The sequence below is a fragment of the Emydura macquarii genome, unplaced genomic scaffold, assembly GCF_026122565.2.
Source record: "Emydura macquarii macquarii isolate MOO-44397 ecotype Brisbane River unplaced genomic scaffold, CSIRO-AGI_Emac_v2 contig_2422, whole genome shotgun sequence".
Classification (NCBI taxonomy): domain Eukaryota; kingdom Metazoa; phylum Chordata; order Testudines; family Chelidae; genus Emydura; species Emydura macquarii.
Genome location: NW_027132559.1, coordinates 37,056,106 through 37,083,951, shown reverse-complemented (window position 1 = coordinate 37,083,951; position 27,846 = coordinate 37,056,106). Strand labels below are relative to the sequence as shown.

Genomic DNA, 27,846 nt, shown 5'->3' with positions numbered 1-27,846 from the left:
TATGTAAAATCTATGGGGGGGAAACCTCCACACATCCAAAAAAAAACAACAACCCCAAAATCCCCAAAACAAACCAAATAACTGTAGTGCCCCTCTCTTCCCTGTTACCTTCTTTAATGCAATCTGCTTATAGGTTTTGATGGATAGGCCTGGGTTCTTATGGATCCCGCCAGCAACTCAGCACGGTGTATCTGCTTCATTTTTTTTCCCTATAAATTTAAGTGGCGGTGTCTCCACCCCCTCACTCCTTCCTGGCAGGGTCAGCAGGGCAGCTTGGGAAGAAAATGCTAACCAGAGGATAACTCCTACTTACTTGCCTGATAGTTGGAGACTCACTAGGAATAACACAAACACATACAATATATTCCACATAGCCATTATATTAAAGAGGAAATAAATATAACATAAGAGGATAAAACACGATACTTAGGATCACCAGTCACATGACTCGATGTAGCAATTAAAATTAGTATCCCGTTGGTACGTGTACTTTGATGGGGCGTTTGTTGACCTGTGGCCACAGTATCTTCTAGGCAGTGGTTTAGCAGCGTGGTTGACTGGGTTCAGCCCAGCCCAAAAGGCTCGCAATTGGGATAAGATGGTCAGTCCTTCTGCAGGTTTAATAGGCAGCAGATTATCAAAAATCCCCAAATTCTTACTCCCTAGCTTGAGGATGCCGTTTGGGGAGTAGGGGTTCCCCAAACAATTTCCCTGACTAACTGACAGTGCACTCTCAAACTCCAGGATTGATTATCAGATGCAGAGATGACTCTGGATTCCTCAGTCACTGCAAAGGGGCTGGTCTCAGCAGGCAGGGATCCTCTTCACACAGGCATCAGGCTGCTTCTGGTCCTAGGATTTCCTCTCAGTACCAAGGTTCGTTGATATCTGGTCCATCTTCAATGCTTTTTAGCTACTGATCAATTTAAAAGCATATATTGAATCAGCAATGAATCTAGAACTTGAGACTTGTGTCATGATACAAATGGGAGCATGGGTAGAAAGAAAGACGGAGCTGTGAGCTAGGGTTCTATTCCAATCTTCTGATTTAGTGTGTGACTTTAATAATTTGCACTTTTACATAGTCCCTTTTATCCGAGAATATCGGCGCACTGGATAACTGTAATTTAAGCTTCACAACAGCATTGTGATATGGGTATTCTGTCTTATCCCCATTTTGCAGATGGGGACGTTGTGGTTCAAGGATGCCAAGTAGCATGTCTAAGATCACATAGCAAGTTGGTTCAGATCCATGTTAGATCACAAGTCGTCTGACTTCCAATTTGTCTAATCCATGAGAATACACAAACTCAGACTAGTCACTCCATCTCTACTCGGCAAAGTATTATAACACAGAGCACAGATGCTTTCCAAACCAGATGAGTTTTTCCAAACTCACTGCCGTTAATAGTATTTCATAATGTATTGATTACCTTTTAGCTATTTGGTCCTATTTTGAGAGCATATGACAGATAAATACAAAAAAACAGATTTTAATCTCCCATGTCACCATGTCTCCCACATAAATCCACTACTGTGTGCATGTGGCTGCAAATACAGGACTAGATGTTCCTAGAAATATGGAGATGAGATTCTGCGACTAGAAATGGACTCCAAATGATGTATTGGTTCCAAATTATTTATCATGTGGGTTTTCAATCTGGGGTTTGCTAACAGGTGTCCCAGACTCCTGACCACCTTGCATTTCTCATATTGCTAAATCGGAAGGAGACTGTGTGGGAGAGGTTCCTAATATGGACCTAGTTGAGAAGAACTGTTCTCTTATGAGGTCTAGTGAGATTAAGTGTGGCACTTTATAGTTTTCAGAGGTGAAGCTCTTCCTTTGCATGTGTTTTGTGAGTAGGCACATGTTGGGTTTCAGTTTGGTTTTAGCAGAGTTGATGTTTAACCCTCAAATTGTGGTTTTATTCTGAGGATTTAATGTAGTCTGTTCGGAAATATTTTATTGTTTGATTGCAGTGAAGTTGGTGAATGTCCTTTGAGCTCCAATTCTGTTAACATGTGGTTTACATAATAGGGGTCTTAGTATATTATAGTATTGGGTGATGGTTATAACTGTTGTTGTCTCTGCTTTTTTTAACTGGTGCATCCAATTTAATGCAATCTACATAGCTATGCTTAACCATTGACTAGGTATTTAATTGTGGTCCTCCAAAATCATAGCCTCTCCAGAGTCACCTTCACCCATCTCCCCATGGCAACTAGTGATGAGTCCCTTTCATTAACTTACTTATCGGAAGAAGTTATAAACCTTGCTGTGTAAGAGAATAAGGCCGCAGGAACAATATTCACAGGTTAGTCATTTCCCTCTACGTAGAGGGTTAATGTGTGGTGTTAAAGTAACAATAGGAATTGGTTCATAATAAATGTTCTTTTTAACAAAGCTCATTTTCGCTTCATGGACAACATGGTTTGATATGAGAAAGGGCACTTTCACTCAGACAGTCATTGGTACCTGCAGTGTGTGGGAATATATAATGATTAATAAATATAAATATTGGAAAGATAAACATTCTTCTTCGAGTGATTGCGCATGTCCATTCCACTATAGGTGAGTGCACGCCACCATGCACAGTTCCCAGAACTTTTTTCCCCTTAGCAGACCCTGTAGGGCTGGCTCTGGTGCCCCTTGGAGTCCCGCACACATAGAATCATAGAATATTAGAGTTGGAAGGGACCTCAGGAGGTCATCTAGTCCAACCCCCTGCTCAAAGCATGCCGTGGTATATGAGGCACTGCCAGCCCTACGCTCCCTCAGTTCCTTCTTTCCACCCGTGATGGTTGCTGGAACTAGCCTTGCTCTCTGCAAGTAGTGTTCCCCTTCTTTGAACTCTTTGTTATTTGAAGTACTTTAGTTAGTTTTAAGTAGTTGTTAAGTAGTGTTAAGCGGTGTTAAGTGTAGTTAGATAAGAAGTCCCTGAGGGACTTAGAGCGGCCGGGCCATATCCTGGTCGCCTGGATTTAAGCCGTGTGCCTCCTCCAGGAAGCCCTTCCTGCTCAGCGACCCCCACGATCAGTGCCTTAAGTGCCTGGGGGAAGAGCACAGGAGAGATAAATGCAAGATCTGCAGAGTTTTAAACTGCAGACTCAAAAGGACTGAGAGATCTGGTTAAAAACCTTGCTCATGGAGACAGCGCTGCACCCCGTGTCCGAGCCGTCCTGCTTCACCTTGGCACTGAGCGTAACCTCAGTGCAGAGTGCACCGCCGGCACCGACCTCGACTCAGCACCGAGCAACATCCCCGGTGCCAAAGAAGAAGAAACAGCACACGGAGTGCAGACACTCCCCTGCGCTGTCGGTACGGGCAGGGTCGAGTGCGGAGATGCACCGGCCACGGCCAGTCAAGTCTTCTCCAGTGCCTGCATCTCCAAGCACAGAGCTTCCCCCAACTCCTGGGAGTGGGAGAGTGCCCCTGCCAACGCTGTCGACACCGGAGGCTTTTCAGGCAGCAAGAGCCTTGTTGGCCTTGCCTACGCCACCTACGGCCCCTCCCCGGTTGAGGGAGAAGGGGCCGGCGTCCTGGGGCAAGCCCACATTGGGTCCCGCCAAAGGGTGGTGGAGATCCCCAGTATGGGGAGGAAGATCTCCCACCAGATAGCCACCAAGGGTAGAGCGAGGACGCTCCCCCAGCAGTCGCTCAAGGTCGACATCGTCGAGCCGGCCTGCTTCAACTCAGGATGTGGAGTCTTCCTCTCGACACTGACATCGGTCCCTCACACTGGAGGCAGCACAGGCCAAGGTGCAGCACCGGTTGAGGTCCGCCCCAGCAGGTGGTGGACCATCCGCCTGACATGGAGCCCGGTTGCCGGAGTCCGGAGCAGCACTGGTCTCGGTCACCGAAGGGCAAGCAGCGCCACAAGTTGTCAGTACCGAGATGGCGCTCCAGTATCAAGAGCTCTTCGGAGCGCGCCTCCGTCCATCAGCACTGCTCCCAGTGACGGAGGCAGTCCTCATAGTCCTCCACTTCAAAGGCGTCGAGAGGACAGTCCCTGGCACACCACAGCACCGGTACCGAGAACAGGCATGGCAATGCCGGTCTAGTGGCTCGGAGTCCCTGGGGGGACAGTCGTCGGGACAGCCAATGCCCCCACAAGGTGTCACAGCAGGTGGCGCAGTCAGCCCCAGTTTGGCCGCAGGGACAATGGCCTTAACAATGGCCTTATTGGGCCCCATGGGGCATCCAGATGGGACCGGGGCCCCAATCCACCCTGTCAGCGGGGTTTCAGTCCATGTCCCCGTCACAGGAGAAGGCCCATAGACACCACTCCTCGGACGAGGAGTCGGACCCCATGGAGGGACTCTCTACAGATGCCTCCCTTCATAAGGTGGGGGAGCACCTGCAGGATGCACCTTGGCAGTCCTCTTCCTCCTCACCGGATGAGGCAGTCTTCCGGGACCACATGGCGCCACTGGAGGATTTCAGGGTGCACCAGGAGCTGCTCAAGAGGGTGGCCTCTAACTTGGGGCTGGAGGTGAAGAATTTAGAGGAGCCCGATGATACCCTCTTCATTGTGCTGACGGCGGCTGCCTCAGCGAGAGAGGCCCTCCCAGTCCATGATAGGGTCCTCAAAATTGTTAAGGCCCTGTGGCAAACTCCTTCCTTGGTCGCCCCTATATCGAAGGTGGCTGAGAAGTATTATGTCCCGACCGAAGGGTTCAAGTATTCGTTCACTCACCCGGCCCCGGGAACCCCGCTGGTAGACGCAGCCAACCAGCGGGACAGGCAAGGTCAACCTGGTTCCACGCCCAAGAACAAAGACAACAAAAAGCTGGATTTGTTTGGGAGAAAAACTTATTCCACGGCAGCCCTGCAGTTCAGGATTGTCAACCATCAGACCCTCCTGGGGAGATATCATTTTAATTTGTGGGATTCCCTCAGGCGGTTTGCTGAGGTCCTGCCCCAGGACCAGGCCACAGACGTCACCACCATCTTGGACAAAGGACTCACGGTGGCTAGGGCAGCGCTCCAAAAGTCCAGTGACGCTGCTGACTCGGCGGGTAGGGCCATAGCCTCCGCCATTTCCTTGAGAAGGTGTTCATGGCTGCAATCCTCGGGCCTGTCCCAGGAGGTGCAGCAATCGATTCAGGACCTCCTCTTTGATGGGTCGGCTCTTTTCTCTGATCAGACCAATGCGAAGCTGCACAGTCTGAAGGACTTCAGGCCATGCTTCGCTCCTAGGGCCTCTACATGCCCCAGGCTTCCAGACGTCAGTCACAGCCTCAGGCGCAGCAGCAATCAAGGCCTCCGCCTAGACCCTTTCAACCCTATAGAAATAGGGACAGAAATAGGGGGTTTAGGAGACGGAATCAGTCACCCAGCTCGTCCTCCGCCCCCCAGCAGGGGCCCCCCAGGGGGTCGGGCAATCATAGGAGGCAGTTTTGATGGTGTGCCCGAGGGTGGTGCCCTGACTGCTCTCCTGGATCTGCCCCACCCCTTCCTAAACAGGTGAAGGCCCTTCTATCCTGAATGGGCAAAGATCACGTCGGACCGTTGGGTCCTCGGGATAGTCTCAGAGGGCTACACCCTACAGTTTACTTCTACACCCCTCAACAACCCTCCCCCTAAGTCCCTCTTTAGGGACCCCTCTCATGAGCAACTCCTCTTGCAGGAAGTGGACACCCTCCGCAACATAGGAGCGGTGGAAATGGTCCCTCAAGACAGAAGGGGGAAGGGGTTCTATTCAAGGTACTTCCTCATCCCCAAGGCGAAGGGGGGTCTGAGATCCATATTAGACCTGCGTCATCTAAACAAATATATCACACAACTCTGGTTTCGCATGGTTTCCCTAGCCTCCATAATCCGTTCCCTGGATCCAGGAGACTGGTATGCAGCCCTCAACCTCAAGGACACATAATTTCATGTGTCTATCCTCCCCAGCCACAAGCGCTTTCTTTGCTTCACGGTGGCTGGCTCCCACTACCAATTTACAGCCCTATCTTTTGGCCTCTCTTCGGCTCCAAGCTTATTGACCAAATGCACGATGGTAGTGGCGGACCACCTGAGATGAAAAGGTGTGCAAACTTTTCCTTACCTGGACAATTGGCTGATCGGGGGCAGGTCCAGGTTCCAAATGCAGCAGTGCGTGACCCTCACTTGCTCCACGTGCATCAGGCTGGGTCTGCTCATAAACGAGCAGAAGTCCACACTAAGCCCAGTGCAGCATATAGAATTCATCGGGGCCACCCTGGCTGCTTCCCAGGCCAGAGCATTCCTGCCTCAGCCACGCTTCGAGGCGATGGTCTCTATTATCTCCCAGCTTCACCGATGCCCCACGACAACAGCCAGGCACTGAATGTACGTAGTGAGACTAGGTCGCCTGAGGCTCAGACCACTTCAGGCGTGGTTGGACTCGGTATACATGCAGAACAGACACTCACTGGATTGGGTGGTCACAGTTCCGCCGCCTGTCCTAGCCTCCCTAAACTGGTGGAGGTCTCCCAGGGCAGTGATGAAGGGCATTCCATTCAGGGAACTGGTCCCGTCGGCCACCCTAATCTCCAGTGCCTCGGATGTGGGATGGGGCGCCCACATCAGTGCCAACCTGAGCACTCTGGGGCTCTGGTTGGGGGAGGAGAGACACCTGCACATCAATGTGAAGGAGCTGAGGGCCATTCGCCTAGGGTGCAGGGTGTTCCTCTGATTCCTGACAGGCAGAATGGTGCAGGTGCTGACGGACAACACCGCAGTTTTGTTTTATATAAACAGGCAGGGGGGAGCATGCTCCTCGGCTCTCTGCGAGGAAGCTACCCATCTGTGGGACTTTGCCATGAGGCACGATTTCCACTTGACCGCCTCTCACCTCCTGGGAGTGAGGAACGACGAGGCAGATCGCCTCAGCAGGTCGTTTCTACCCCGCCACAACTGGTCGTTGCACCCGGAGGTAGTGACTACGATCTTCCAGAAGTGGGGTGTTCCCCAGCTGGACATATTCGCATCGGCCTGGAACGCAAAGTGCCCGTGGTTCTGCTCGCTCCAGAGTCGCGAGACTGGGTCAATTTCCGACGCATTCCTCATCGGCTGGACGGAGACCCTCATGTACGCATTCCCGCCCGTTCTGCTCCTGCCCAAGGTCCTGCTGAAATTAAAGAGGGACAGGGCGGATGTTATACTCATTGCTCCGGCCTGGCCGAGTCAGCACTGGTTCAGCATGCTGCTGGACCTTTCGATCACCCCGTCCCTGGAGCTCCCGAGGAGGCACGACTTTCTTTCCCAGGACCAGGGTCGCCTATTGCACCCGAACCTGGACTCCCTGCACCTCACATCCTGGAGGCTCTTTGGCTGACGGAGGGGGAGAGAGCCTGCTCGGTGCAGGTCCAACAAGTCCTGCTGGGCCGCAGGAAACCTTCTACACAGGTCATATATCAGGCTAAGTGGAAACTGTTTACCTCTTGGGCGGAGTCCCGGGGCATTCCACCTAGCCTCTCTCCTGTGCTGGCCATCCTGGAGTACCAGCTACAGCTAAAGCTCCAGGGTCTGGCACTGGCCTCATTGAGGGTTCACCTGATGGCCATTTCGGCCGTCCATCCGCCGCTAGAGGGGAGATCACGGTTCTCCCATCCCATGTCGGTCAGGTTTCTCAAGGGGGTGGAGAGGCTTTATCTGCAGGTCCGTGACCCGATGCCTCCCTGGGATCTCAGCCTGGTCCTCTCGAGACTCACCGGGCCCCCCTTTGAACCCATGGTTTCATGCCCCCTGCTCATGCTTTCATGGAAGGTAGCCTTCCTGGTGGTCATTACCTCAGCTAGGAGGATCTCCGAAATTAGGGCCTTGACCTCGGAGCCCCCTTATACAGTATTCTATAAGGAGAAGGTTCAGTTAAGGCCACATCCAGCCTTCCTGCCCAAGGTGGTTTCCCAATTTCATTGTAACCAAGATACTTTTCTCCCAGTGTTTTTTCCCAAACCACACAGTTCGGAGGAAGAGAGGAGATGGCATTCGCTGGATGTGAGACAAGCCCTGGCCTTCTACATCGAGTGTGCAAAGCTGTTCCGGAAATCAATGCAGCTCTTCGTCGCAGTGGCTGACTGGATGAAAGACTCACCCGTCTCCACCCAGCACATCTCCTCATGGTACTAGCAGGCGAGGGAGCCGCTTCCGGGAACCATCACAGCTCACTCAACCAGAGCTCAAGCCTCGTTTACAGCCTTCCTGGAGAGAGTGCCCCTGCAGGACATCTGCAAAGCCGCCACCTGGTCATCGGTGCATACCTTCACGTCCCGCTATGCCATCGTCCAGCAGCCGAGAGAGGACGCAGGATTCGGCAGAGCCGTGCTGAGGGCAGCTCATCGGTAACTCCTATCCACCTCCAAGGTATTGCTTGTTAGCCACTTATAGTGGAATGGACATAAGCAAGCACTCGAAGAAGAAAACAAGGTTACTTACCAGTAACTGCTGTTCTTTGAGATGTGTTGCTCATTTCCATTCCACAACCCACCCCCCGCCCCGCTGCCTGAGTCGGCAGAAAGAAGGGACTGAGGGGGCGTAGGGCCGGGAGTGCCTCATATACTGTGGCATGTGCGCAGGAATCCAGGGGGCACCAGAGCCGACCCTACGGGGTCTGCTAAGGGGAAAAAAGTTCCAGGAAGCGTGCACAGTGGCGTGCACTCACCTGTAGTGGAAGGGACATGAGCAACACATCTCGAAGAACATCAGTTACTGGTAAGTAACCTTGTTTTTCTGGGATAATGTAGCCTAAGGCATACTGTGTGTGTGTCTCCCACGAAGAGATGGATTGCCTTTAAACAGGTGGTAGGTTTATACTTCAGTATGTCATGTGTCTGTGCACATACATCTGTTCATAAATATTCTCTCTCTCTCACACATGCACACACACAGATATATATTGGTTTGGTTTGGTGCTTAGATAATGTATGTATTGTTTGACAGATGCATCCTTGTACTCAGTTCCATTTTATTCTCTTGGGAATAAGGACAAATTTAAAAAACAATAGGCAATATGTTCTAGCCTTATATAATTCTGTTGCTATGAAATGAAGACACAAATGGTGTTACAAAATAAATGTGTAAAAAACAAAATAAAAAAAATCAAGGATAAAAAGTAGAAATTATTAAAATTAATCATAGGAAGAACTGATGCAAAATGTAGATAGTGCAGATTCAAAATCCTTATATTCATAAGGATGGTAATTATTTAGTTCTAGGGATAAACATATAGCAAAAAGTGTATTGCAAGTTTACAACTGACTGGCAATTTTATATGGCAGAATATCATCTTTGCATGTTGTTCATAACTGGTTGCTGCCTAGGTGAACTGCTTAGTTCTTGTGTTTTGAGCCAATATGTGTTGTCTTGACCATTTTATCATGGCATTGTAATGGAAATTTGTCTAAATTTTAGACTGATCCACGAAACATTTTCCAAAAGTAGCATCAATGCCTTTTAAAAATAGATATTCTTATTATTTTCACTTAAAAATACTACTTCAAACAGTTCAGTAGTAATACATGTGCTGTACATATAATAATCAGATCTGGGTTTTTAAGAAAAGGATTTTTAGAGATGAGGTGAGAGAGATTCAGATATTAAAAAGATATAGAATGTATGTTTATTGAAGTAGCATCGCTATGGGTGGGCCATGGCTCACCCAATCAAATTTTAAGCAGTTCATCCCGCGTTTTTATCAGCATCTGTTTCGCTTATGACAAGTCTTGTGCTCATACATGTCAACCACAGGCTTTGTCAAAAAATCAGTCTGGCTATGCCTCTAATTTAATGAAATGCTTATGCCATTTTCTGTTCATAAACTTGTTGACTCTAAATTGCGTCTGTTAAGTAAGTGAAATCAAAGGACTGTGTAATATGTACCATAACTCACTTTATCAGACTTGCACACTGGACTTCCAGCAGAATTATAAAAGGCCTAGTTATGTAGTAGTGGTGGAAAAGTATCTGACACAGCTAGGTGTCTTGGTCCTCCTGAAGTTGTTAAAGGAGCACTGCTCCTACACTGAACACAGAGGGGGAGGCAATGGAAGGCTATCTACAAACTGGATGTGTGGTTACAGCGACTAGGGCATAATCACAGTTGTTTGTGTGGGCCTCAGTATTTGGATGTGACTACTTGTAGGTCCATTGCCTAATCTGGGTGCACAGTAGACTCATGCCTTTGTATTTAGTAGAGTTTAAATAAAGAAGTCTGTCTGAGCAGGCATGCAAAAACTACCAGATAGTGAATTGTGTGTGTGGGGGGGGGGGATGTTTTTCCATAAATGTAATGTTCAGTCCAAAGGAAAAGAATTCTTAACTTTCTCTTTTTTAAACTAAAAATGTAATATTTGTATTTAACTTGGCACCCTTCTGAGTGTCAAGATGCCTTTCCAAATATTTGTTAGCAATATTTATATGGCCATTTTACATATGAATAAACGGAGGCATAGAATTGACATGATTTGTTCAGAATCATTCAGTGAGTAATCCACCGTCACTCATGCACAAATTATTCTAGCTAAAAGGAAATGGCATCATTTTAACTTAAGAAATTTACAGCATTACAAGATGAATGGGACTTGCTGTATAAATCTTAGGGAATCTAATATTGTGGACTGTATGTTGTGCTTTATGACAAATAGCCTAGAAATGAGCTGCTGTAGTATCATTTGCATGGTAATGCAGCATTATTTCAAAAAGTTGTCAAAAACAATTAGAGGCTAATGAAATTTTATGCAAACCACTAGATGGTTACTTTCTCTTTGATTAAATACATTTTGTGGGGAATAAAAGGGCAACCCCCTTTTATTTATTGCAAACTGAAATTCAGGTAAACACTAACAGGAGAAGAAATAATAAGATAACAGAAAGCAATCTGAGAAAAAAACACTTATATCCAAGATTAGCCATGATTGATCTACAGAAGGAAACACGTATTGTTGCTACTGCTACTGTTATGATTGTTGTTTATTTAGGCAGTGGCCAAGGTATGCTAAGTGCTCTGCAGACCAAAGATGCAGTCTCAGTCATGCAAACCTTACCCCCCAAAGAAAGATGCAGTCCAACTTCTTACTCCCATGCCCAGGAATCCCACTGAAGTTGATGGGACTCTGGGTGAGACTGGGGGTCTGCACAAGGGGATCCCAGTGCAAGATCAGAAACTACAATTAGGCATAACATAATAAAATAATAAATGGAAGGGGAGGGCAAAGGAGAAGGAAGCCTAGAAAATAAGAACTTGTGGGTGGCTCTAATTGGCTGGAGATGCTTCTTAAAGTAGTAGCCTGAGCTGCATGTGGGAGAGGAAGAGGAATTCAGGCCCAAAGGGCAGTTGACCAGGTCATGATGTTCATGGGAGAAAACTGAAGAAGCATCCTGTCTTATTTTAGGTGAGCTACTTATCTGCTCTCTGATTTAGTTTGCCCATCTGTATAATGTGAATAACAATATCTCTCAGTAGTGGTATATGACATTCTGGGGTGCAGTCCAGACCAGTGAGGGGCTGGATCTCCCAGGCAACCTTGAGTTGCCTCACAATTTTTTGCTGCTGTAGCTCACTCCTGGAATGCTCACACACAGCCTTCCATCATTCAAGCAACACCCAGAGTGTCTGTGTAAAGCTGCAGCCTGCCAGTGACACCTCGGTCACATGCTGGTTTCCACTTGTAGGGTGACCCCAACACACTCCCAGTCCTGAATTTTCCCCCAAAACATGTGTTCTCCACTGTCCAGCCCTCTCCTGGACAGTTCAGATATTTTAGGCTGTGCCCCTGTAAGGAGATCTGTATCCAACAGTTTGCTACTTTAAATGGAGTTATCCATACAATTCACAACACTGGATTAGTTTTGATTAAAGACTAAAGCAAGTTTATTTAGTTACAAAGAGAGAGATTTTAAGTGAATACAAGTATAAGGCATTAAAGTCAGAAATAGTTACAAGAGAAATAGATAAAACACTTCCTAGTACTAAAACTTAACAAACCAGACTTGGTTCAAGATAAAATTACCAACTAGTCACAGCAACATGGCTGACCAGATTTCAGGTCAGGATCTTGCCCAAAGTCAAATGGCTGCTGCTTTTGTCTTAGGTGAAAAAGAGAGAGAGACAGGGAGAGATCTAGAGGTGTTTTTGCCCCTCACTTTATAGTTCAGTCCCCTTTTGAAATGCATTTTCCTGCAGGTTACCCCTAGATAAAATTCATTCCTGCTGTGAGGTTGGAGTCATGGAGTCTCATGGTGAAAGAGGTTTCATGCTGTTGTTTACTAAAATGCAGATCTTTTGTTCTTATTCCTCCCCCTCTTTCCTTGCCAGAGAATGGCCACTTGATAGGTTATGACCCATCGACTTTGACATCAGAGGCATCAGCTTGTTTTTTGTCTTTGAGAAAGAGGTTTATTCCCTCCCCAGAGTTTTTCTGGTAAACACACTTCAGTCATGCATATCAGCTTATTTTCCTAATTTTACATACAATGTTAATAGACATTTTATTATGATATGACTAGTGAGTTACTAGTTTTCAAATGATAACTTACATGGCATATTTTGTACAAAGGTTATTACAATAGTATGTAGGATGTGAATAAAGGGGTGCATTCCATCTCATGGTGTAAATATCAATTAATTGTTGTTTTAAGTGCTTCAGGCTCTTACGTCATCTTTCATTGATGGAGCTCCAAGTGTGCTTTAACTATATAGAGAACAGAGTGGATGCATATAATTAAGTGTGAAAACATACATTGTGAGCAAGAGTAAAATCACTTTATATAAATATTTATTTCTTTATTTTGGAAATCCCTTAAAGACCCCAGAAATCTGAAAGTAGCAGTACTTCATTGTAGACCTATCCCCCAACTTCCCCACCCACAAAGGAGAGGAGTGAAAGAGATCTCTAGGTTGTTGAGAATGACTTATCTTCATTGGTATGGCAAAACATGTTACATATAGCTTGAACGATCAGGATAAAAAATAAGACTAAATAAGCTATTTCACTTCATTATTTCTTATTCTTAAATACTTGTTCTTGAATTACCAAAGTGAGTTTTTTCCTGTTATATGTACTGGATAATAATGTGGTGGTGTTTAAGTCCATGGGTGCTCTTAAAATTGTGTGAGAATAGGAATAATTTCCCAGGTGGTGGTTACTGTATATTTTTCCTATAGCTGCAAAACTCCTGTCGTGAATAAAAAGCCAACTAGTTCACTTTAGAACAAAAAAATCAAGACAGTTAGATTAGACAAATATCAAGAAGGATCAGGTTCCAAACACTGAGACCTTGTCTACACTAGCACTTGTGCTGGCTGCCAAAACTTTTGTCACTCGGGTGTGTGAAAAAAAACCTAGTGTAGACAAGGCCTTAAGGCCCTGTCACAACGAATATCTGATTATATGTTGATTTAGGTTGGAATAGTAGCATCTCTTTAGGTGAGTGATGCACAGGTAAGTACCATGAACTATTTATGAAACAAGGTTGTACTTGTAATGGGGATAGGAAGTGAATATAAGTGCTCTCCTTGGGTATCTTCCCTAGTCATCCAAAACACAGATCTGTTTGGGTGACCTTTTTCAAGCTGTGCAAGGTAGTCTGAACAGACTAGTTTATCCCCTCTGCCCGCACAGGGGATGATATATTTATGGATTTTTTGGAAATTTTGTAATTGGAGAGAACTACAACTAAAGCATCATTTCTTCTTTTCCTCACACATGGAAGAAGCACCTGTGTGGGGTTGGGAGTGATGCATGAGGATGACTGGACTGGTTTAGAGCCACAAAGACACTTTGTCCCTGCTGGGCTTTTACGCACAAGTTAATATTCACCATTGATACCGACATCTTCATTAAATCCGTTGGTGCTCTGAAACTCCCTGGTAGTTTTAGCTGCAGCAAGCTGGGATTGCTGGAGGCGCAGGGCTCCACTGGAGATAGAGGAGAATGAAAATGCAGATTTGGGGAATTGAACCCTTTCTTGGCTCCTCTGGAGAGCAGACTACTCTGCCCCTTCCCCTTCTTGAGAGCAATTTGGTATAATCTTTGCCCTGGGGCACCTTAAAAGTTTTCAGCTCCTTATGGGTTTTACCAGTGTAATAGGCAGCTCAGGATGGTGACAGTAACTCTTATTAGCTCTTATGTAGAGAGTAGCTAATGAGATACAGTAGTGCAATATTTTACCTTTTGTTTTCATGTGAATTCACTCGGTTGAGGAGCAAATGTTCAGTATTGGATTGTTACTGTTATGAACTCAGAGATTTCACAAATCAGTAAAGAATAATACTATTTCAGACTTTGAGGCTTACTCGTGAATTCTAATTTAATGCAATCGTTATTTATGGTATTACAGACCAGTAAATGACCTCTTGTGTCTGATTTTTTTCTTTTCATCTAATAATGCCAGCATAAATGACCAGGCATTTTTCCTTTAATTAAAATGAGCCTTTATGAATTAGTGAATGAAAATCTCTGTATGCTCCACTAATTGAAGATTAGTCAACTGCTCCCCTAAACGCTAACAGAGAGACTTTTAAACAACCATTTGGTTATTGGAGATTTTAAAAAATCATATCTATATGTAAATTAATGGTTCTTGATCTTTTGGGGGCAAGTACATCAGTTTACCTGGTTAAAACCCTCACCACCACCCGTTGACTTGTGGTTGGTCATGGCTGCAGCAGGGCAACTCCAAGCCCCAGTTTTCAAGTAGCCATGCAAGGTCTGGGATTTGAAGCAGCACAGGATCCATGACGGTTATGTATGCAAAGCTGAATGGGAGATGGGTAGCAAGGACAGACAGGCATATTGTTAAAAAGACACTATCAACTTAAAAAAATCACACTTCTATGTGAAAACATTCTGTCTTCAATTGTTACCAGGGTGGATAAAATTACTTTATTTCAATATATTTTTCTTCTTAAAAGTAAACATACTTAAAATTATAACCTATGTTTAGGCCTAAATTTATTTTAATCTGTTAAAATAATTTAAATTTAAAAAAATTCAGGCAGTACATGTTTGCTGCCAAAATTTTAAAGAAAGTTAAGCCACTGAACTAATGGAAGTCACTGGCTAAGCATCAACGTTTGTCGAAGTGCTTAACCAGCATTTGTCAGCAGCGGCCTTTTCTGCCGGTACAGTGAAAATATTTTCTTTGTTTCAATTTATTCCTCTAGTTCAGTTGAATTACTAGTTTATTCAAAGTTAAGAAATCAGTTGAAGGTTGGAAAAGCAGGAAAGCTCATTTTCCTCTTCCAATCTACAAATGAAAATGAGGTATGAGAGGTCTACTGGTTCTAAAATATTGAGGGATGTGGTGATTAGACACAAGCATTTAAACTCACTAGCCACAGGTAATACCTTATTTAATAAATCAGTTAGTTTTACATGCAAAATATGTTTTGATAAACTCATTTATTTCTTGTGTATCCAGCACATGTAAGGGAGTTTTATTTAACTAATTAAAAAAATATTTTAAAATGCTGTCCCTGTGCCTTTTTAATTGAATTCCAATTTCTATCCAAGTGCAGCTTGACACAAATCACAAATAAAAAAATTAATCCTCATCTAATAAAGAAGAGATACATCATTCACCATTTTCTAACATAAAGTTAAAATTAAAAATCTGAATAAATTCATCATATAGTATGTTAAAGCTATATGATTATTTAAATGAATGTGTATAGATATAGTGTATCCTTCTGGTTAGCAAAAAGAAGTACCAAATTTAGTTTGAAGGGTATATTTAGTTGCAAAATAACATGTTTTTAATGGTTACCAAGCAATGAGAATCAACCTTTCATTAGGAACATAGCTTAAAAGTGCAAATGCAAAACAAGATTAACATTAATTATTTAAATCAAGGTTTCCCACTTGCCAATTTAAATCATGATTAAAATCAGAAAATTACTTTGGTTTAAATCAGTCCACCCAGATTGCTACAATAACTGGAACAGAATAGAGATGATCATTGGTGTGTTTACTTTGTTCATTCGGCAGCACTTTGTGCTGGTCTACACTACAGAGTTTTGTCAACAAAAGTCAGCTGTTGGCGACAAAGCAGTGATGGTGTACACACCACAATGCTCCCCCACCGACAAACTCCTCTGCTTTGGTGACAAAATAAAACCACCTCGACAAGAGGCGAAGAGCTTTTTGCGACAAAGTTAGAGTGACAGAGCATCAGTGTAGACAGATGCTGTGTGCCATAACTGGGCTCCAGGAGCTATCCCACAATGCCCATCCTGACGGCTCTGCTCAGTGTTTTGAACTCTGCACTGCCCTGTATTCCAGTTACACAGGCATGCGACTTTCCCCTTTCAAAGCCCCAGGAAGTTTTGAAATTGCCCAACGTGAAGAGCTCATGCAGCTACTGCCCAGTTGAGCATGCTGACTCCTGGCAGCAGACGCAATCCTGCCTGGACTACAGGGGATGGGGTGGATCATTCTCCTGGGGCAGTGGGGAAACAAGGCTGCAGGAGGACTTGGAGGGAGTCAGTCCTGCTCTCCTATGGCAGGCATGCAGAGAGCGTAGGCTGCTGCTCAGAGAGGAGGAGGGAGAGACTCCTGAGGTGCTGTGCAAAAGCCAGGGAGGGAGGCGAGGGCTGATGTTGGGGTGTTTCCCTTCCTCCTATTGGTGTACAGATCTCAATTGAGCTGGGGTGAGGTGCTCCAGTTTCTGCCTCAGGATTGGTTGCTTCCGACTGCTATCTGAACTTAGACCATGTGCAGACACACTCACTGTCCCCCAATGCACACTCACTCTCTCACACACACTCTTCCATCCACTCACACAATTCTGTGAGCTTCTTGTGTTTGTTTTCAGCGATGTCAGTTTGGCTGACAGGGCAGTTGAAAAGCAGCTGTCAATCTAGTGGGATGCCCATGGAATGATGGGATTCAGAAACCTTCATCATGTGATGATGTGCCTGCCCCATGAGGCATGGCAAACTCTTCCCAAAGCACCTTGTATGCAGTCGCACAGTGGGATAGCTACCCACAGTGCAATGCTCCCTTTGTCAATACAAGAGCTGGTAATATGAATGCATTCCACTGACACAAGGAGCATAGTGAGGACATGCAACAGTAGTTTATTTACAGCGGTGGATGTACGCGGGCATAACTGGTGTCAACAAAACTCTGTAGTGTAGACTAAGTATTTGTCAGAAGACGCTTTAATCTTGTAGAAAGTAGAACAGAATTTTAATAAGTTATTGGTTTAAGTGAAAAAGTCTAGGTGTCCCAAATAAGAAAAACAGAAATACTAAAATTTGCCATTTTAGTGGAAAACACTCCAGCATAGATTTTGAACACTGATTATCAATCGACTTGCAGTAGACTAAGTCAAGATCAATATTTCTGCCTGGAAGTCACACATCCTGTTTGAGAGAAGAGATTAATATGGTTACTGGTGGATTCTGTGTTCTCAATCAGCTAAGTCTGTGCACTTGTCATTCATATTTCGTTTTTAGCTTGTTATACTGACAGAAAAATCTCTGAGGAATTAAAGGAGAGCCAGTTTGGAGAGTGCAGCTATGTAATATTTAAATATTTTCACACTGTAAGGGAAGTAGGCTTTTAGACTTTGAATATTATTTATTTGTTTGATGCTTGCTATTTGTTACAGACCTCTGAAATGTGTTACTGAGAGTAACTAAACCATCCGTCTCGCTTTTTGATTTCTACTGATTGCTAATTTTGTTGACTAAATGATGCAAGAAATTCAGAAGGTGTTTTTACTAAAAAGATAGTTTTATTTGTTTAAAAATAACCAACCCCAAAACAACCTGCTTTTTCAGTGCATTGCAAAATGGGCTCATTTTTGACAATGGCATAGCAGTTTAAAAAGCCATGATGTAGCCCTTACAAATCAGACTATAACATGTCATGCAGATCATTTTAGTTTGTGCTTGTGTGTTCTAAGCTCATGCAAATGAGCCTTGTCACACGGCTTTTTACTCAGTCGGTGGGAATATAACCATAATTTTAAAAGGGGGTGAACCAACCAACTCTAAAAGCAATTACTGGCTACATTGATTTTTCCATTAATTGGCTGAACCTTTTGGAACATGAAATCTTTAAATACAACAATGCCAGAATACATTGTTGTTTTTATTGCTGTTTTGATTATTTATTATTTAGATTTTGGTAGTATCTATAGTTTGCTAGGTGGTCTCCAAAGTTAAGAGAAAGTTCCTATTCCCAAGAAGTCAGTCTGAATGGCAAATTCCCAATTGTCTTCCTACCTAGTGATTGTTATCTGGGTAACTTCATATAAACTTCACAGAATAAGTTAATCTTTAAATGATCAAAGGGTAATAGCCTCACATACTAGCTGAGGAAAAGGCCATGTATACACCAACCAGTAAGTACAGAGACTGCCCTATAAGCAATGGGTAAATGGGACAATACAGCTGCGGCTGTTGATGGAATAGACAGTAAAGGGCACTGTGAAGAGAGAAGGTTGGGTAAATAGACAGGGGTAGAGTTATATAGGACATGGGAGGAGATGACTAGAAATTTGATCTTAAAGCAGTGGAGGAAGAATAGCTAATGGAAGTGACCTACTCAGGTCAGGGGGCAAGGAAAATGATCTTAGCAGCTGTCTTTTGTGTGGACTGGAGGGGAGTGATATGTTTGTAAAAGAGGAGTTGCTGTAATCAAGGCAGGAGATAAAGGCCAGATGAGGGGTTTTGCTGTTTGGATGGAGGAAAGGCCAGATTTTAGAAATGTTGTGGAGGAAGAAGTGGCAGGATTTGGGCACAATTTGCTCCAGTTTCAGTTTCCTGAGGAAAGAATTTATTTACCACTAGACTTTGAACCAAGTTTAACACCTCCCCTGCATTCATGTTACATACCTAGACTATAAGCTCTCTGGGGGAGCAACTGTCTTCTGTGCCATTGTTCAGTACTGTGCTAGTTCAGTGGGGCCCTGATTCTTATTTCGGGATGCTATTGTGCTATGAATAATGAATTATAATCCAGGCTCCTCCAGTGAAAAGCAGTTACGTTTGCTCAATGTTAAAGTTTTACATTGTTGTTAAGATAGAGCAAGGACGTTCAAACCTTGTCTGAGACCAGTGGATGTTTGAGAATGCTTCCAAGACCTCTACCTCTCATTGGATTAGACAGCATAAAGAAAACTACAGCAGGACTGGACAGTGGCTGCCTTCACCAGAATATGTCATATGACATTGTGATGTTCCCCTCTGCAATCTGGACTGGTATACTGCTGTGTCATTCGAATCCCCCCACTCCTGGAGCCCGTCTTGCACTTGCCCTGCAACCCCCACACTGGGTCAGCCCATGCACAGCCACCTGCAAGCAAGCGGTCCGTGACTTAGGGTATGTCTCCACTGCGGAGTGCAGTCGATTTAATTTGTCAACTTTCACCCGCCGTATTTACGAAGTCGGAGGCGTGTGATCACACCACACGCATTGAGTTGGGGGGTTGAATCCCCACCCGATATGCTTGCATCGATAATCCAAGCAGTGCACCATGGGTAGCTATCCCACAGTGCAACTACCCGCAGTGCCTTGTGGGAAGGTTGTCTTCCTCCCATGATGTCACGTGCTCCTTCACCTCACCCCCTTGTCCAAAACAAAGAGACGAACGTTTTTTTGTGCCATTTTTCCAAACTCATTTCTGCCACACGCACGCCATTGCTGGAGAAGCGTGGAGCCTGCTTAGCTGTGCACTATCATTGTGAGCATCACAAACACCTCACAACTTATCCTGCAGAATTTTCAAGACTGAGACAGGAGCCACAGTGCAGAAAATTGCGATGTTATTGAAGCCACCCTGCTACAAGCATAGAGCGAAACAATTCCCATTTGCAGTCAGTGGAGCACCGGTTCTGATCCTCGGAAACAAGCACAGACTGGTGGGATCGCATCGTTATGAAGGTGTGGGATGATGATCAGTGGCTGCAGAACTTTCATATGCAAAAGGCTGCTTTCAATGAACTTGACTCAGAGCTGTCCCCAGCCTTGAGGCGCATGAATACTCTCTTGAGACCTGCTCTGACTGGAGAAGTGAGTAGCTGTGGAAGCTAGCAACCCCAGACTGCTACCGGTCAGTTGGGAATCAATTCGGAGTCGGTAAATCCACCGTGTGAATTGCTGTGATGCCAGTGTGCCAGGCCATTAATAGACTTCTGCTAAGAAGGGTAGTGACTTTGCGAAACATGCAAGACATAGTGGACGGGTTTGCCGCAATGGGGTTCCCAAACTGTGGTGGGGCGATAGATGGCACGCACATTTCTATCTTAGCCCCAGACCACCTTGCCATAGAGTACATAAACTGAAAGGGATACTTCTCAATGGTATTGCAGGCTCTTGTGGATCACAGGGGATGTTTCACTGACATCAGTGTGGGGTGGTCTAGAAAGGTGCATGACATGCGCATCTTTAGGAACTCAGGTCTGTTAAAAAAGATGCAGGCGGGCACTTTCTTCTTTGACCAAAAAATAAATATTGGCAAGGCTGAAATGCCAATAGTGATATTGGGGAAATCCTGCTTACCCCTTGCTCCCCTGTCTAACAAAGCCCTACACCAGGCATCTGGACAGTGAGAAGGAGTGTTTCAATAATATGTTCAGCAAGTGCAGAATGTGCAGAAAAGTGTCCTACCATGATGAAAGGAATAAGGCTGCCCTCCCCAGAAACCTTCTGCAAAGGATTGCAGAGTACCTACATGCAAGTTTCCTGGAGATATCCACAGAGGATTTTCAGAGCATCCCTGGGCACATAAATAGTCTGTTCCGGTCCTCTGCTTCAGTGGACCAACACCCAGGAAGCCCATCCCCACAAAAACACAAGTTCCTTTTCTCCCAGAAATAAGAAGCTGAACTGGGGACATGACCACAGAATGCGATTTGCCCCACACACTCGCCATATGTGCCTTCCCCGGCATCTCGGTCAGTAATGCTGTCCTGTGTCCGGCTCCGCTGCTGTGGGGTAACAAACAGGTCCTGGCTCTCAGGAAGAATGGATATCCCGCTCTCCTGCCCCTTGTTCTTCTGCTCTTTGTCCACAGAATTCTCCTCATTCATCCTGGCCTGGGATTCCTCAGAGGTATCAATGCTGCTTAGTGGCACAGTGATGGGGCACCGCCGAGAATTGCTTGTAGCTCCTCATAAAAGCGGCATGTCTTTGGTGACGAGCTGGAATGACTGTTTGCCTCCCTAGTTTTCTGATATGCCTGCCTCAGCTCTTTGATTTTAATGCAGCACTGCTGCGTGTCCCTGTTCCAGCCCTTCTCCACCAGACCATGCAATATCTTCTCGTAGATATCTAAATTTCTTTTGCTGGCTCAGAGCTGAGCCAGAACAGACTCTTTGCCCCACAGGTTAATGACATCCAAGACCTCAGGTTGACTCCATGCTGGAGCGCATTTGGGATGTGCAGTTGCCATGAGCAGTTCAGCTACAAAGCTCTCTCCACGCTGAACAAACAGGAAATAGAAATTCATAATTTCCCGAGGCTTCAGGGGAGGGTCTGCTTCCTGTACACATGACCGTGGTGCAGCAGAGTGCAAATGCCCAGAGCGGTCACAACAGAGCATTATGGGATATCTCCTGGAGGCCAATTATGTTGATTTACATTGCACTCTGCTGACGCTCATTTGATTCTCCTCACCTCACCCTGCAGTGAGGTGATCAGCAATGTCCGGCACAGTTTTCTCCATTTGAGTCAAAAAAGCATCACCTTATCAGATCCTCAGGCCAGTACGTTGTTCCTGGAAAAGCTAGACTGTTTTATGCATGCCTTTGTGAGGCGTGAACTCTTCCTCTGCTTCCAGTGTTTGCCTGGAGCTGCTCCAAACAATGTGAGACACATTTGAGACACACATTTCATAGCAGAGCTTCACAAACATGCATGTGACATTGCAAGAAGCACACTATCATTACAGTAATGTTCAGTATGTCAGGAGCATTCCAAAAACACCTTACATGACACACTTTGCATTAAACAATACACAGTTACACTATAAGGGTGCATGAATATTACACAGTCACACCATAAGGGTGTACATGGGGTGAATTGTGTCAGTCTGTTCGAAAGTGTCTGTTCTAGGGAGTCTGAAACCGTAGTTGAAGATCTCTGTAATGCAGTTACTTGGCAGTCTTATCATACTGCCCTCTCATGCTACAAATTGAATCAGCTTGCTTGCTTTCTCATGCTTCTTTGGCAGATGTGTGCTTAAAGGGTATGTCTACACTGTGATTAAAAACCCACGGCACTGAGTCTCGGAACCCAGGTCAGCTGACTCAGGCTGGCAGAGCTCAGCCTGTGGAGCTAAAAATAGTAGTGTAGATGTTTGAGTCAGCTGACCTGGGCCAGCTGCGGCCAGGATGCAAGTCTTTTATTGCAGTGTAGACCTACCTAAGAAGTGATTCTGCAGAGGTGACTCCACCTCTTTGTTGTTGCCTGGCAACATGTGCATGATGTAATTTGTTGCTGGATGAGGAGGAAGAGAGAAAGGAGTGATGTACTATAAGTCAAACTATGTCAGTAATTCCGTTGGTGGTGGTCAGTTTTTCTTCCCCCTTTCCAATTCATCTTACTGCGCTTTTTTTTTTTTTTTTTTTTAATAGGATGGTTACATTGGTGCATATGGCTGAGGAAATATGAAACTGATGGGGAAAGTCTGAAATTGATCCTTGCATATCCCAGAATAACAGACAAATCTTTTTAATTCTTGTTTTCTTGTAGATATGATATAGCATAATATTGGTGGAGGGGGTAGAGAAGAGATGAACAACAGGCCGAGTTGCCAAAAAATGGTTTCTTGTTGATTATATTAGGAAATAAAATAACATTTGAAATATAAATACTATTCCTTATTTAGCTCTTCTAGTCTAGGCCCAGACTTTGCTGTTCTTCAACAAGAAAAGAAAAAAACCTTCTCCACTCTTATTCTCCCAAAAAGGCTAGCGCGCACTCTCTCCCATTATATATATATATACTTTAAAAATCCCATGGTTACTAATAAATACTAGATGTTCCTGAGTTCTATCCATGACACTTTAACCTTGAAGACATTTTAAATTATTCATATGAATGCAGTTTAAAATATTATTGTTAGAAATGGTTGGAAAAAGAGGGATTTTTCCACAGAAAATTTTGACTTTTTGGTGTAAAATTGAAAACTTTCAGCTAACACTCAGATATTTGGTTAGGAAATGTTGCCTTAGTGTCTCATGGGAGTTATGGGTCATGTGCCGCATGCCTCCATTCTTCTCTGTAGACTGGATTCCCTGATGCACATGGCCTCCCCCCTTGCTGAGCCAACATGAAGATGTTCCAAGTGGAGAACCCAAGTCATATTAGAGAAGGGAGCATGAGGCAGGTCAGTGGCGTTTTCAAATCAAAATATTTTGATTTTTTGACCAAAATGTGAAAACGTTTCAGTTTTAGGGTCTTTGGGGTTTTTTTTATTTAGGGCTTGTCTATACATGGGAAAAAGCCGGGAATAGCTAGTGCATACTAAACACTCTGTGCTAACTTCCTGTGAGGACATTCTTACTCCACAATTATGGAGTCAGCGTGGTGTGGTGGGGGAGGGGGGTAGTTTGGGGGCTATTGCCACTCCAACATTTGTTTTGGCCCTCCCTGTAGCCACTCCTCCTAGTGCAAAGGTCAACGGTTATGCAGAAGTAAGAGTGGTATGGTATGGCACTGCCATCCTTACTGTGCACTGCTGCCAGCCGTGATGCTACCTTCAGAGCTGGGTGCCCCGTCAGCAGCTGCCTCTCTCCGGCCACCCAGCTGCAAAGGCAGAGCAAAGAGAGCAGTGGCTGCTGGCCAGGAGCCCAGCTCTGAAGGAAGTGCCATCTCCAGCAGCAGCGCAGAAACAAGGGTGGCATATCGAGCACGGGGAAGGGATGGGGGCATGGAAATAACAGATGGAGGGAGAGCATGCAGGGAAAGAGATGGGAGGCAAATGCATAAGGGAGGGGGATCACTGACGGGGGAAGGAGGAGCATAGAGAGGGGTCATGGGCTTGGTAAGGGAAGGGGGGGGTCACAGAATGGGGGAAGGGAGACGTAAAGGTGAGGAGGAAGGAGGTAGCATGCATACGGGAGGGTGTATCGCACAGTGGAGAGGGAACATGTATGGGGAGAGTGGGCTCATTGACAGGAAGGGGGGGCATGGTTAGGGGAGCACGGGCGAGGGGCAGAGAGCCCTGAACAGTGGGAGTGTGGTGGGGGAGGAGTCCCAAACGGGCAGGCACCAGGTGAGGAGGTGACCCCAGAGTGGGGGTGGCTTAGGGATGGAGAGGCTGTGGCCAAGTTGGGAGCGTTGGGGACTTTGCTGCTGTAAGCAGGGCAGGAAGGGGCCAGCAGACGCCACAAGGGGTCAAGTCCCGCCACTGTGGCTGTCTGAGGGCTGCTAGTTGTGGGCTCACCAGGCGCTGAGCCAAACTGTGCCATGAGGCAATGTGTGGGGCTGACCTCAAGCCACAAGTCTGGAGCCCAGGGCAGCACCGTGGCCATTCTCATGAAGAGGCAATGAGGGGCCAGAGCCCTCATGCTCCTCCCAGGCCCTGCGTGGGAGCAGTGGAGCCTCATGGCTTCCCTGTGTGTGCCCACGAGATGTATATTGCAGCCCCTTCCCCCTCTCCCCCCCCTCAATTTTCTGTCTTGCTCACCTCAGCCACCCCACTGGGAAGAGGCTGGTGCTGCCCTGCAGGGAGTCCATGTGCAGTAACTAGTGCACTATAAATTCACGTTCTCGTTTATTCGGCTCTAATTTCCTTGTGTAGACAAAACCCTTGGTAATCTAAACTTGAGCCAGATCATTCAACCTACCCCCTATTGATCCTGACACTTATTGATGCCAGAATCAACTTTTCTGGGTGTAGCACTCATCTGTCACTGACCAGCTGCACTTTCTGAAAGGAAAACTTTCTTTGCCTATCTTCCTATGACGAAATCTTTCTGTTTTGTGGGGTTTTTTTGTTTTGTTTTGCACCTTTGCTGCCAATCGTATTTGACCACTTGTTTTTCTTTAACATCCATTCCACCCTCTCGTGTCTCTCTTTAATTTAATACCAATGTGACAAGCCCCAAGGTGCAACCTGAACTGTGGAATTGCTGTGCTCCCTTAACTCTCTGGCCCAGGGTACCTCTCGCACTGCTCTGCTGGTGACAAGCAGTCCCTTCAGGCTTTGCTCTCACGCAGCCACTAACATGTGAAGGCACACCAAAGTTACACGAAGGCCCTCACAGCCACTCATGAACTGTATACAGGAAGATACCTACACATTCCCCCAGCCTTGCATCCCAGAAATGTGCGCCTTACACGGCTCAAGATCCCTTACTCAGAGTAAGCTCATTAATTAGTTCGTCATACTGTCAAAGGGTACAGTCTAATTCTTAAACTTTATCAGGCTAAATCAGATTTGAAGTAATAAGATTTCTCTTATCCAGAAACCTACAGTATCTGTGCTAACTGGAAAGCTTTTCCACTTCCCCCAGTTCAAATGTTTTTGTCTTCCAAGTGATCTTGTTCCTTCAATACAAGTGGGAGAGGAGATGTAAAGTGGCGATGTCATTGTCCCTTATTTTATACTCTCCTCCAGGAGACATCCTCCTCAATGCTGCGTTTATTTTTATATTTGTTTGGGGGGATGAATAATATTTGTAATGACTAAAGAATACCTAGAGAGAAGGTAGAAACAAATAAATCATATTACATATATAGCAACACGACTGGGTGAATAAAATGAGTACTGGTGTTCTGCGACAGATGCAAAAATTCAAAGAGCTACATCAAATTAAATGTCAATTTTATCTCTAGTACACATCTTGTATCCTTTTTGTTTCCATTTACTTAGGCTTATGGTAGCTGTTGGAGTGTGTGGCTGTTTTTGTTTGTTTGTTGTGTTTTATATAAACTATATTTTAAAAGATCTGGGATAAGAATAAGCTGTTATGTTGTTGGATACACATGAGAGAGTGTGTGTTATTCTTTATCAACATTACTTAGTATAACTGCTTAAAGAACTATTGAAGTGTTATGCTGCCATCTTCCCTGTGTATTTACACCTCCTAGATTTTGGTTTATGAGCAGCAAAAGCAAACTGTCACTATTTGCTGTAAATTGAAGCTTTTAATAATGATGTCTGTTCTACAACATTTGTCAGCTTTGAATATTCTGTCAGTGAAAAATAAAAATAGCAGAAAACTCAGCAATAGTGACACTGAGAATTTATCTGCTTATGCTCAAGTAAGGTATAAAATACAGTCTTGAAGAATGAGCATTTGGAATTTTCCATTCAAATACAGTAAATTTGTACTTGATATTGCTAAGAATAATCTCTAGATGCAAAGTCTCCAAAATAAATAAATGGAAGCACTAAGGTACAATGTATTTGTGTAAATAAACTACTATTAAGCAATAAGAGATGGTGAGCTCTGGATTGTTTGCTACCATGTCCGAGTTAAGTGGATTGTTAGGTTTGAGGCTGAAGATGAAGTTCTGCAGATACACTTAGGAATACATTTTTGTTCAGTATCATAGACATTGAAGTGTTTATTACACTTAATAGGATGAGGGTTATCTTTGAGGAATTTTTGTAGTAAGCAAATGATTTTTCAGATGTTAAATTTAAATATTTAATGTATGGAAAAAATTCTTCAGTAAAATTGGCTAAAATAAATATATCAAAATCAAATAAATATTATTTTATTTTGATAGTAAATTGGACATTGGTGTAAAATGTGTTGTGGCCTATAAAAAGCTTAGTTCCTCCAATTTTTAGATGTAGTGGAGCTCGGTAGCTTTTTAGTAGTCACTTCATTTCTCTTGATTTTTCAGATTTTTCTTTTAAGCTAAAATCTCTTATCACTGCCTATAGTTATTAGCTATTGATCAGTTAAAGTGTTTTCTTTTCCTCCACTCTAGTTGTGTATTTGTAAGGTCAAGCATATTTAAAGTTGCTGTACAAATTTTGGGTATAAAATATTTTATCTTTCACTGCTTCTCTGGGTCAGGAAAGGAATATTCGCAGCTATTCCTGTCCATATTTTATCAGATCTCAAATGAATTTGCTTCCTTTATCAATAGGACTGCTAGTTCACGAAGTTCACAGGCTCTGCTCACCAACTGAATATCCATCTGCATGGACTAACAACATACAGTAGTTTGCCAGTTTCTTCTTCTTTCCGTGGGGGAATGGAGGGGATCTTCCCACTGACAGCAAAAACAGCCAGAGAAGTATACAAAGACTAAAATATTGTCAAACCATTAGCCCTTTATGGACTAAGGTATAAGGTTGATTTGTCCAAAGGCAATCATCAGATCCTTCCACACACATAGTAAACCTGACACTGTGAGTTTCCATAGTTTTTCTTTATCTCAAGTGCTTCAAGTTTCTCAAATGGAACACTGGTAAGTGTTCACTTCTTGGGTTTTATACTTGGAATTTCTGGCTAAAACATTTATTCCTCTTTCTTACCCCTTGTAAATTATCCTAGGGAATACGTTTGGGTCTGAGCAAGAACTTAGCTACATAAAAACTACATACTGATTGGACCAGTGGTCCATCTGACCCAGTGTCCTGTCTATGACAGTGGCCAATACCAGCTGCTTCAAAGGAAGAAATAGGTTATAGGAAAACCTGTCCCTTGGGGAAAGTTTCATTCTAACCTCTGATAATTAAAGTTTGACTTATGTGCCTCAAAGCTTGAGAGTTAATAAACCTTCCACAGCTCTTTAATTTATTTTTTAATATTTGCTAGTTAAAACTCCACATAAATCTTGCTTTTTTTATATTTATATGGATAACTTTAATGGATTCAGGTCTCTGCACTTTGTGTGATGTAACCTATGCTCTCTGGCTGCAGTCTTTGGGCACATCCATATATTTCCTGCTCCTTTGAT

General features: G+C 44.5%; 1 protein-coding gene across 3 annotated transcripts in view; it reads left to right on the top strand.

Moving 5' to 3' along the window:
* The window catches only part of RSU1 (Ras suppressor protein 1), a 190,767-nt gene that overhangs the window by 115,753 nt on the left and 47,168 nt on the right, over window positions 1–27,846 (top strand). The window contains exon 9 of one of the 3 annotated variants that reach the window (XM_067562298.1): window positions 27,031–27,186. The exons of the other annotated variants lie outside the window; for them this stretch is intronic. Coding sequence (XP_067418399.1) covers window position 27,031 — 1 coding nt within the window. The 3' untranslated portion in view covers window positions 27,032–27,186. Of the gene's footprint in view, window positions 1–27,030; window positions 27,187–27,846 lie in introns of those variants that run through there. 3 annotated transcript variants of the gene reach the window in all.